General features: G+C 44.4%; 1 protein-coding gene across 1 annotated transcript; it reads left to right on the top strand.

Moving 5' to 3' along the window:
• The first annotated feature begins 10015 nt into the window (after positions 1-10015).
• Positions 10016-10943, top strand: LOC125516677 (elongation factor 1-beta-like). The gene is made up of 3 exons (XM_048682027.2): positions 10016-10199; positions 10365-10523; positions 10648-10943. The coding sequence occupies exons 1-3, from the start codon at positions 10076-10078 to the stop codon at positions 10698-10700; spliced, it is 336 nt and encodes a 111-aa protein (XP_048537984.2). The 5' UTR covers positions 10016-10075; the 3' UTR covers positions 10701-10943.
• Positions 10944-11381: the final 438 nt, after the last annotated feature.

The raw sequence follows: 11381 nt of genomic DNA, 5'->3' as shown, positions 1-11381 counted from the left end.
GCTGGTGCAGCAACCTCTTCTTCCTCTTTCTCTTCAGAATCTCTCAAGATTGAGGATCTCCCAAGCACTCTAGCAGTGGTCTTTTTGATCCTCTCCTTCCTCTTCTTCCCTTCTGCAGCAGCCTCTTTGGGTTCAGATCCCAAAGGGACTTGAGTAGATGCTCTGGCCTTAGACATTGGAATTCTCTTTGCAGGAACCTTTTGCTTCATGCCTGGCTTGGTGGCAGCAGCAGTGCTATATTCCTTCTTAACCACTTTCTTGGAAGTGGCTTCTTCTTCTGCCACATGGTCCTCATCCTCTGATTCTGAGGTTCTTTTCTTCCTTTGTCTGGTGGCAGCTTTTGGCAAGTTACTAGGAGTGCTCTTGCTGCCTTCATCTGAGGAACTGGAGGGACTAGTGCCCTCACTCATGTGCACTTGCTGCTCTAACAGGTTTTGGCTATCACTCTGATCTGATATGATGAACAAGCTGACTGCTGACCCTGTGAACAGTTTATAGATGAGGTAGAGTGGATGAGCATCATAAAATGCAGAGATTTTTGCAAAAGAATGATTCAAAATCTTAGTTTTAGTTTCCCATAGAAATCATTTCGGATCTACCGATTTTTAAACTCGGTGATACCGAAGCAGTTTTGGAACCTAAACTAGTGAACTCGGTCAGACCGAGTCACAGTTCGGTGGCACCGAGACTGCTAGGGTTTCACAAAGTTCCAAAATCGGTCACACCGATTAGTAATTCTCGGTCAGACCGAGTCTCACTTGTGCAATGGCATGAGCCAAATTGGTGGGACCGAGTTTTTCAACTCGGTGGGTCCGAGATGGTTTCGGCAAAAACCTAACCCTAAAGTTTTCGAATCAATCCTATTCTACGAACGCATTGACTGGATAGGAGTGTTTCAATCATGGCTAGAAACAATAAGATCACAGTGTGCTAGGAATCAGATTAGGGATAGCACAAAGATCGAGTCCATACCCTAGTTCGGCGGAGACTCGCTACGGCAGCAACGGCGGGGTTGAATTCCATTGACGGCGATGGAGACCAGCGACTGGAGGCGGCTGGCGGCGAGGAGACGATCCGGAGACCACGTTGGCAGAGCGAGCTATCGCGCGGGCGAAGGGGTTCGGAGAAATTTCCAAATTTTTGCCCGTGCCTATATAGCCCGACCCTGTCGGTGTGACCGAGTGGAACAACTCGGTGGCACCGAGATGCAAAACTGTATACAGTTATTGCAACTCGGTGTGACCGAATGGTTCAAATCGGTTGCACCGAGATCGAAAATTCAGATCAACTTAATGATCTCGGTAGGACCGAAAGTAGGATATCGGTCAGACCAAGAATCACAAAGTGGTTTTGGAAGTTTAAGTCTATGACGAATCGGAGACTCCGAGTGCTCCTCACACAGAGTGGTTCGAATCTGACTTGATCAAATTTTGTGATGTAGCATGAATAGAGTTTGAGACGAGAAAAGCATAGATAGCTAGAGGAGGTTCTTAGGCATTCTTGTCCATCCACTTGGCAAAAGGAAATAAAACCAAACAATCAAAACAACAAGTGGATGTCCTCGAATGAGTAAAATATGCAACCAACATGCTCACACAATAAAATGGCAATTGAAATATGTGACAAAGCATGCATAACCAATTCTAGCATCTATCAAGCAATTGGCGATGACTAGGTCATCTATATATGAGTATATTGACTTAGGAGTCAAGTGAGAACACTTGATCATAGGTCATACTCATCGTTTAAGCTCAAGTGGGGTTACCACTTTTACATAAAGCATTGTTGTGTTCACATCTTTAGAGTTGCTTTAGCTCAAGTCTTAGAGTAAAGCTCCCCCTAGATGTGATATCCCCCCTAAGAGGGATGAACTAACCTTGGGTTTTGTCGATGATGACTTCATGTAGATGTTGAAGATGTGGATGCTCAATGTTGATGTAGATCACTTGGAGCTATCCATTTGAGTGAATTGCACTTTCAATACCTACATGGGTTAGTCCCACAAGGAACAAACAAGGGTATCCATAGACATAGAGTGATGCACACACAAGATGATGTCCATGAAAACTTTTAGGTTACCTTGTCCCTTGTCTTACCAACAAGAGGGTTTGTGACTCCTTGAACTAGTGCAAGATGTGGAAGTTGACTGCACTTGTTCTTGCCAAAATGATAAGAGTGAAGTATGTTGGCGGAGTCACCCTCAAGAACTCTCTAGTTCTTCTTCTTTTGGATCCACACCATCTTGATGGGAATCCTTGGAGTTGTAGTCGTACTTGATGAAGTGGAACTTGAAGTGGTCTTGGGAATCCACTTGACTAAGGTCTTAGGAGCTTCTTCAAATGCATCAATTTCCTCTTGAAGCTTGTCCTTGCCTTTTTGCTTGTAGTCTTGTGGTGAAAGATCATCTTGAGCTTGTGTCTCCTTGAGGAAAGTAGGATCATACTTCTCTTGTTGAGGAACAAACTTTGTCTTGGGGTATTGATCTTCTTCCCACTCAACTCCATTGGCATTGAACTTTCGTTCAAAACCAACACCTTGATTCTTCCGGTGCCTTCCTTGCTTGCGCACAATTTCCTCGAATTGCTTACTCCCGGCAAGGCTTTTGTACACTCCTTTCTCTATAATTCCCTTCAATAAGCTATTTTCTTGCTCAAGTGTAACTTGGCTAAGAGAATCATTAGTGGAATCAAGAGAACTACTAGAAGCAACAATATTGGATTTAGCATGATCATTGTTACTACTAGGGGAAGAATCTTTCTTGTTCTTGTTACTAGACTTGACTTGAGGCATGTAAGTGGATAAGAGTAAACGCTTGGCAATGTAAGAAGAACTTTTCTTGCGGAGATCATCATTGATTGCCTTTAAAAACTCATGCTCTTGCTCAAGATTGAGCTTTTCAAAGCGTAACTTCTCATGAGCTCTTAAAAGTTCTCGATGATCTTCGAAGATAGTTTCATGAGCTAACTTAAGAGTGCTTAGTTCTTTAGTTAGAGCCTCAATCTTCTCCTTATCATTGTCATTCGTTTTATCTTGATTAGCATGATTAATTGACGTTTCATCATAGTATTCATCACTAGATTGTCAACAAGTAAATCATCATCACCTAACAAGTCATCTTCATCACTATTAAAATCAACATACTCGGAGTGTGTTACCTTAGGACCTTTGGCCATGAAGCATCTTCCAATTCCTTCATTTGGTGAGTCAAATATGTCGTAGGAGTTGGTTGACACAAGTGCTAGACCGGCAACACCTTCATCTTGAGTATATTCAGAATCGGAGTGATAACTTCTCTCAGAGTGGTTGTCGGAGTCGGAGCCGGATACCCATTCACCAACATGAGCTTGATGTCTTTGTTTTGTGTAGCTCCTTGATGATTTTTCCTTCCATTCCGAATCCTTGCTTCTCCGTGAGTGTCTTCGTTCATAACGATCATCTCTACTCCTCTCTCTTGGTGGTGATTCTTCTCTTTTGCTTCTTCTTTTTGGAGAGTCTTCTCTTCTCTTGTACGGAGCCGTACACTCATTGGAATAGTGTCTGGGTCTTCCACAATTGTAGCAGTTTCGCTCTCGACTAGAAGATCTTTTGTCATTGTAGGACCTTGACTTGGAGCTTCTATCTTTGCTTCTACTCTTGTAGAACTTGTTGAAGTTTTCCACCATTAAGCTCAATTCTTCATTGAAGTTTTGTTTCTCACTTGATGATGTAGGGGCTTCACATGAGGCTTTGTAGGCACCACTTGATTTGTTGTCAAGTTCCTCTTTATCCTTAAGTGACATCTCATGAGCAATAATTCTTCCAATTACCTCCGTTGGCTTGAGATCTTTGTAATTGGGCATCATTTGGATGAATGTGCACACGGTATCATATTTTCCATCCAAGGCTCTTAGAATCTTCTTGATGATGAATCTATCGGTCATCTCTTCACTCCCTAAGCCGGCAATCTCATTTGTGATGAGAGCAAGCCTAGAGTACATTTCAGCGACACCTTCACCATCCTTCATTTTGAACTTGTCAAGTTGACTTTGAAGCACATCCAATTTGGATTCCTTGACAGAGTCGGTACCTTCGTGCATATCAATCAAAGTGTCCCAAATTTCCTTTGCATTCTCAAGACGGCTGATTTTGTTGAATTCTTCGGGGCACAATCCATTGAAGAGAATATCACAAGCTTGAGCATTGTATTGCAACATCTTCAACTCATCCGCGGTAGCTTCACGGTTTGGTTCTCTCCCATCAAAGAAGTCACCTTGCAAACCAACACACACAATAGCCCAAACGGCGGGGTTATGTCCAAGAATATGCATTTTCATTTTATGCTTCCAACTAGCAAAATTAGTACCATCAAAGTAAGGACCTCTACGGTGATAATTTCCCTCGCTAGACGCCATACTCTCCTAGGTTGTGAAACCAAGGCTATGACCACGAAAAGCTATGGAAATCAAAGCAAATGGAGACCAAAGCTCTGATACCACTTGTAGGATCGAAAGTATGTCTAGAGGGGGGTGATTAGACTACTTGACCAAATAAAAACTTAACCTTTTCCCAATTTTAGTTCTTGGCAGATTTTAGCTATTTTAGGACAAGTCAAGCAATCATCACACAATTCAAGCAAGCATGCAAAGAGTATATTGGCAGCGGAAAGTAAAGCATGCAACTTGCAAGAATGTAAAGGGAAGGGTTTGGAGAATTCAAACGCAATTGGAGACACGGATGTTTTTCCCGTGGTTCGGATAGGTGGTGCTATCCTACATCCACGTTGATGGAGACTTCAACCTACGAAGGGTAATGGTTGCGCGAGTCCACAGAGGGCTCCACCCACGAAGGGTCCACGAAGAAGCAACCTTGTCTATCCCACCATGGCCATCGCCCACGAAGGACTTGCCTCACTAGCGGTAGATCTTCATGAAGTAGGCGATCTCCTTGCCCTTACAAACTCCTTGGTTCAACTCCACAATCTTGTCGGAGGCTCCCAAGTGACACCTAGCCAATCTAGGAGACACCACTCTCCAAGAAGTAACAAATGGTGCGTTGATGATGAACTCCTTGCTCTTGTGCTTCAAATGATAGTCCCCCCAACACTCAATTCTCTCTCACAGGATTTGGATTTGGTGGAAAGAAGATTTGAGTGGAAAGCAACTTGGGGAAGGCTAGAGATCAAGATTCATGTGGTAGGAATGGAATATCTTGGCCTCAACACATGAGTAGGTGGTTCTCTCTCAGAACATATGAGTTGGAAGTGTAGATGTGGAATGGCATATCTTGGCCTCAACACATGAGTAGGTGGTTCTCTCTCAGAACATATGAGTTGGAAGTGTAGATGTGTTCTGATGGCTCTCTCCACGAGTGAAGAGGAGGTGGAGGGGTATATATAGCCTCCACACAAAATCCAACCGTTACACACAATTTACCAATCTCGGTGGGACCGAATCAACAAACTCGGTCGGACCGAAATAGTAAACCAAGTGACCGTTAGAGATTTTCGGTGGGACTGACATGCAACTCGGTAGGACCGATATGGTTAGGGTTAGGGCATAACGTAATCTTGGTGAGACCGATTACACAAACTCGGTGAGACCGATTTGGTAATAAGCTAACCAGAGGGTTGGTCAAGCAAACTCGATGGGACCGATTCGCTCTTCTCGGTGAGATCGAAATGTTACGAAAAGGAAACAGTGAGTTTACATTGCAATCTCGGTGGGACCGATCCGCTCTTTCGGTGAGACCAAAAAGTTACAAAAAGGAAACAGAGAAATTGCAATCCCATCTCGGTGAGACCGAGATCCCTATCGGTAGAACCGATTTGCTTAGGGTTTGGCAATGGCTATGACAAGTGAAACTCGGTGGCGCCGGGTTGAAAGAATCGGTAGGGCCGAGTTTGGCTTTGGGTTTAGGTCAAATGTGGATATGGGAAAGTAGCTGAGGATTTTGGAGCATATCATTAAGCACATGAAGCAAGAGGCTCATTAAGCAACACCTCATCCCTCCTTGATAGTATTGGCTTTTCCTATGGACTCAATGTGATCTTGGACCACTAAAATGTAAAATGAAGAGTCTTGAGCATATGAGCTAGAGCCAATCCTTTGTCCTTAGCATTTTGAGGGTTCCACTTTCACCATCCATGCCATGCCAATCATTGAGCTTTCCTGAAATGATCATCTTGGAATAGCATTAGCTCAATGAGCTATATGTTGTTGTGAATTACCAAAACCACCTAGGGATAGTTGCACTTTCATATGTAGGAGGCAATATGAGCATCCAGGTTCCGCTATTGGTTATTGACCGGAGAGGTGTCTCGGTCATGTCTACATAGTCCCGTAGGTAGGGCTGGACCAAAAGCTCGTAGCTCGCGAGCTTAGTGAGCGCTCGATAGTTCGGATCGTTAAACTCGTAGCTCGCTTCTTGATGAACAGAGCCAATCATTGATTTCAGCTTGTTATGCTTAACGAGCAAGCTAACGAGTTTCACGAGTAGCTCGTTAAGCTCGTTAGTAACAACACAACACATATTTTCATCTTACATGACAAACTTTTTGTAGCACCTCAGCCCATCTATTTAATCTAATTGACATATGAGGCAACAAACTACTTCAGTTCTTTTTGTAGTCACCATATTTCATCTTGAAAACCACACCTACACATTCATCATGTATATTGTAACCCATTATAATCTGTTACCGAGCGCTCGCAAGCGCTCACGAGCTTAACGAGCTGAGCCAAGCAGGGTTTCCTACTCGTTCATCTTAACGAGCTTAACGAGCCGAGCCTTAACGAGCACGAGCTTAACGAGCTGAGCTGCTCGTTAATCCACCCCTACCTGTAGGGTCCGCACGCTTAACGTTCGATGACGATTTTGTATTATATGAGTTATCTGTTTTGGTGACCGAATGTTGTTTGGAGTCCCGAATGAGATCACATACATGACGAGGAGTACCGAAATGGTCGAGAGGTAAAGATTGATATATAGGACGATGGTATTCGGACACCGAAAGTGTTCCGGAGGTACTGGGTACATATCGGGTCACCAAAAAGGGGTTCTGGGCACCCTCGGCCAAGATATGGGCCTAATGGGCCAAGAGGGGAAATGCAGCAGCCATTAGGGGGTGTCGCGCCCCCCATATGGGCTACACCAGAGGAGAAAGGAAAGGGGGGAAGAGAGAAGGAAGGGGAGGGATTCGGCCTCCCCCTTCCTTCCCTCCTCCCTCCTCCTTCATTTCCCCTCCGAAAAACATGGTAGGGGGGCCGAATTGGACAAGGCCCCCAAGTAGGATTCCTCCAACTTGGGGCGCCCCCTTGGCTGCTCCCTCTCCCTCCCACCTATATATATGAGGGGGGAGGAGCCTAGAACACAGATCAACATGTGTTAGTCGTGTGCGGCTCCCTCCACAGATTACACCCTCGGTCATATTCTCGTAGTGCTTAGGCGAAGCCCTACGCGGATCACATCACCATCACCGTCACCACGTTGTCGTGCTGACGGAACTCATCTACTTCCTCAACACTTTGCTGGATCAAGAGTTCTAGGGACATCATCGAGTTGAATGTGTGCAGAACTCGGAGGAGTCGTATGTTCGGTGCTTGATCGGTCGGAACGAGAAGAAGTTCAACTACATCAACCGCGTTGTCAAACGCTTCCACTTTCGGTCTATGAGGGTACGTATACACATTCTCCCCCTCTCGTTGATATGCATCTCCTAGATAGATATTGCGTGAGCGTAGAAATTTTTTTGAAATTGCTTGCTACGTTTCCCAACAGCCATGGTGGGGGCGAAGGAGTTATATTGTGCTTGTATGTTGATGACATATTGATATTCGGAACAAACCTCAAAGCCATTGAGGAGGTCAAGTCGTTTCTATCTCAGAACTTTGAGATGAAGGACCTTGGTGTGGCTGATGTTATCTTGAACATCAAGCTACTGAGAGATAATGAGGGTGGGGTCACACTTATGCAATCCCATTATGTTGAGAAGGTGTTGAGTCATTTTTGATATTCGGACTGCACACCATCTCAAACACCATATGATCCTAGCTTGTTGATTCGAAAGTTCGAGAGCACGGCTAAAGATCAACTGAGATACTAATAAATTATTGTTTCACTAGTGACCTAGAGAGCACAACGAGGCCTGACATCGTGTTTGCTGTGAGCAAACTGAGCTGGTTTGTTTCCAAACCGGGTGATGTACATTGGCATGCTGTTGAAAGAGTTACGCGCTATTTGAAAAATACTCACTATACCGGATACCCGTCGGTACTTGAAGGGTATAGTGATGCGAATTGGATCTCTGATGCTGATGAGATGAAAGCCACAACTGGGTATATGTTTACTTTTGGAGGTGGCGTTGTTTCCTGAAAGTCTTGCAAGCAAACGATCTTAACGAGATCGACAATGGAAGCAGAATTAACAACATTAGACACATCTGGTGTCGAAGCAGGATGGCTTCGAGATCTTTTGATGGACTTGTCATTGGTTGATAAACCGGTTTCGGCTATCCTTATGAACTGTGACAATCAGACTGTCATCACTAAGGTGAAGAGTTCAAAGGATAACATGAAGTCCAACAAACACATAAGAATGAGATTAAAAGCTGACAGAAAATTAAGAAACTCCAGAGTGATAGCGTTGGAGTATGTCCATACGGCTAAGAATCTGGCAGATCCCTTTACAAAAGGGCTATCACGTATTGTGATAGATAGTGCATCGAGGGAGATGGGTATGAGACCCACATGAGTTGCCATGGTGGTAACCCAACCTATGTGATCGAAGATCCCGTGAAGTAGGACCTGGGAAAACAAGTCAGTGGTGAACTGAGAAGAGTAACTATACTAACCCACTCCGTTGGAGATGCAATACTCTCAATAATGTATGGAAGGATGACTATTGTCTTAATGTGTTCCAAAGCTTACGTAAGCAAAATGTTATCCTACAAAGCGATCTTTGGAGCAACACACCTATATGAGCCCGACTTCTAGTCACAGTCTATGAGATTGGGGTGATCTCTAGTAAGCTCATGGATCGGCCAGGAGTGTGACTTGTATGCGCCACCCGAGGGGTCAGCCTTCGATAGCCTAGTACTAGTAAGACATGTGGTGAAGCTTCTTTACCCTAAACTGACAATTCAAGGCTTAGTTCATTATTCAGTTTGAAGGAGTGTAGTTGCTTGCTCTGGGTGAAGTTCAACATTAACAGGTCTTCTCTGAAACACTGGTATATCGAAACAGTAATTGAAACAGAGGACACAATGGACCCTCGAGATCTGGTGGGGGATTATTGAAATATGGGGAGGGCTTTAGGCCCATCTAACAGTTTCAGAAAAAACTCTAAGGGCCCATATGGGTTATATGGCACTAGATGTAGTGGGAAGTTTAGTCCCACCCCACTAGTGGAGAAGAAGTTGGACCTCTTTATAAGGATTTCTCTACATGCTATTGGAGCTTGAGAATAGAAGAGGCTCTTGCGCACTCCTTCTCCGCCGCGGCCTCGCCACGTCTCGTCACGACCACGTTTTTGGGAGAGGGGCGAATACGTTTTTGGGAAGCAACCATGCCACTGCTCGCCTCCGATCTGCTACTTCCTCTACGTCCGCGTCGACTTCATCATCATCATGTCTCAGTCTGACGCCGACAAGAAGGCCGTCGAGGACGCCACTGCTGCCGCCTAGCATTATATGTAGATATGTCTACTGTTTACGTGGTACGTGTTTGTTTAGATCAGTATCAGTATATCGTTAACTCTATCAATACCATGCTAGTCATTTATTTATGGATTAAATTAGTCAAAAAAATTGCCTATTTACTAGCAGAATCTCAGAAAAGAATTCGACGACAGATTCCAAGGAAAGCAGATTCCAGAAGAATTTTCCAGAATCTTGACCTTCAACCCACCACGCACGTACGTACGGTGGATCTTGTGCGTGGATTCGAGTTGGAGACCTACACGGATCGACGGGGCGCCCCTCCAGCACCGCCTACTTAATGCGCCTAATTAGTCTGGTCACGCCCCAATCCGGTTAGTCGCCTCGCTCCCCCTGAAACCGCGCTCGACCAAATTAAAACTCTCGGCAGCCGAATTGATCTCGATGGCGGCAGCAGCAAAGTCGTCGTTTTTGCTGGACGTGAAGCCATGGGGCGATGAAACCGACATGGGCAAGCTGGAGGAAGCCGTACGAAGCGTCAACATGGAAGGCTTGACCTGGGGTGCCTGTATGTTGATTTCTTTCTCAAAATATATACGATCTCTTCCTCCAAACAACAATAGCTCTGAATTAGGCGTCTTACATTCAGCACCATATATTTACTTATCTATATGTACTGTATATGCCGATTTGATTGATCGGGTTCTAAAATCGACCATCTATCGACATGCAGCCAGGCTGGCCCCGGTCGAATACGGGGTGAAGAAGCTGCAGATAGTGGTGACCCTCGTCAACGACCTCGTCTCCGTCGACGGCCTCATCGAGGACCACCTCTGTGCTGCGCCGATGGACGAGTACGTTCAGAGCTGCGACGTGGGCATCAACCAAATCTGTAAGCAATCACCTGCCTAGCTGGTTTGATCAAGTGGAAGATTATCTCCCACATCTATGTTCCCGCTTTCATTTGACTCGACGACGCTTTGCTTGGAACTAATGTCTGCGTAAACTTGCCCTAGACGTTGCAGGGAATTTCTCGTCGCATGCTGCTGCCGATGGCGGAGAAGATTAGTAATATGCCCTAGTTAGGTTTTCTTTAGGGGCCCTAGTTAGTTTTTTGATTACCAGGTACTTAAGAGTCTTGATTGACTCGTTGCAATACATTGGAAGCAGTCATGATTTTCAACATTGGAAGCAGTCATTGCTGGAGAATGTAACTGAAGCATGATAGTAGCTCTGGTTTGCCCATGCGAAGATTTACAACACTTCATAACTTTATTGTCGTTGAACATGGGAATCCTTAAGAGCCGTCTGTGATTCAGTTCAGTACTATAAATAAATGTATTATCCAATCTTTGGGAGAACTTCATTTTCTGAAAAAAAAAACGCTTTATTGACTCGTAATGAAGCATCAAGAAAAAACAAAACACTATGAGCATACATCAGGCCTCGAATAGTTAGAGTGCATATATAACTAACAACTATGCCTAGGCGGATGGAAAATAAAAATAAAGAAAAAAATCAGCGCCGATACTTGTCGAGCAGTTGCAGCCACTTCAATTCGAATAATATATTGTCCAAGTGCAATGAGTTATATTTATTCAATTTATGAGGTGATCTCACAAAATTCCTATGGAAGAGGTAAGTTGAATCAGATTCTTTTCGACTCAGAACCGAACACAAGAATGAAACTGCTCAAATGAAACCATGACATGCCATTGCATTTAGTTCCCAAATCAAGCACACCCTAGAC

This window comes from Triticum urartu, chromosome 6A, assembly GCF_056163025.1.
Source record: "Triticum urartu cultivar PI428250 chromosome 6A, HENAU_Tu73, whole genome shotgun sequence".
NCBI lineage: Eukaryota > Viridiplantae > Streptophyta > Magnoliopsida > Poales > Poaceae > Triticum > Triticum urartu.
This window is presented reverse-complemented; position numbering and strand designations above follow the sequence as displayed.

Coding starts and splice junctions, on each gene's coding strand:
- LOC125516677 (XM_048682027.2), top strand. CDS start 10,076: ATGGCGGCAGCAGCAAAGTCGTCGTTTTTGCTGGACGTGAAGCCATGG. Junction 10,200..10,364: donor AGGCTTGACCTGGGGTGCCT/GTATGTTGATTT, acceptor ATCGACATGCAG/CCAGGCTGGCCCCGGTCGAA. Junction 10,524..10,647: donor CGTGGGCATCAACCAAATCT/GTAAGCAATCAC, acceptor AACTTGCCCTAG/ACGTTGCAGGGAATTTCTCG.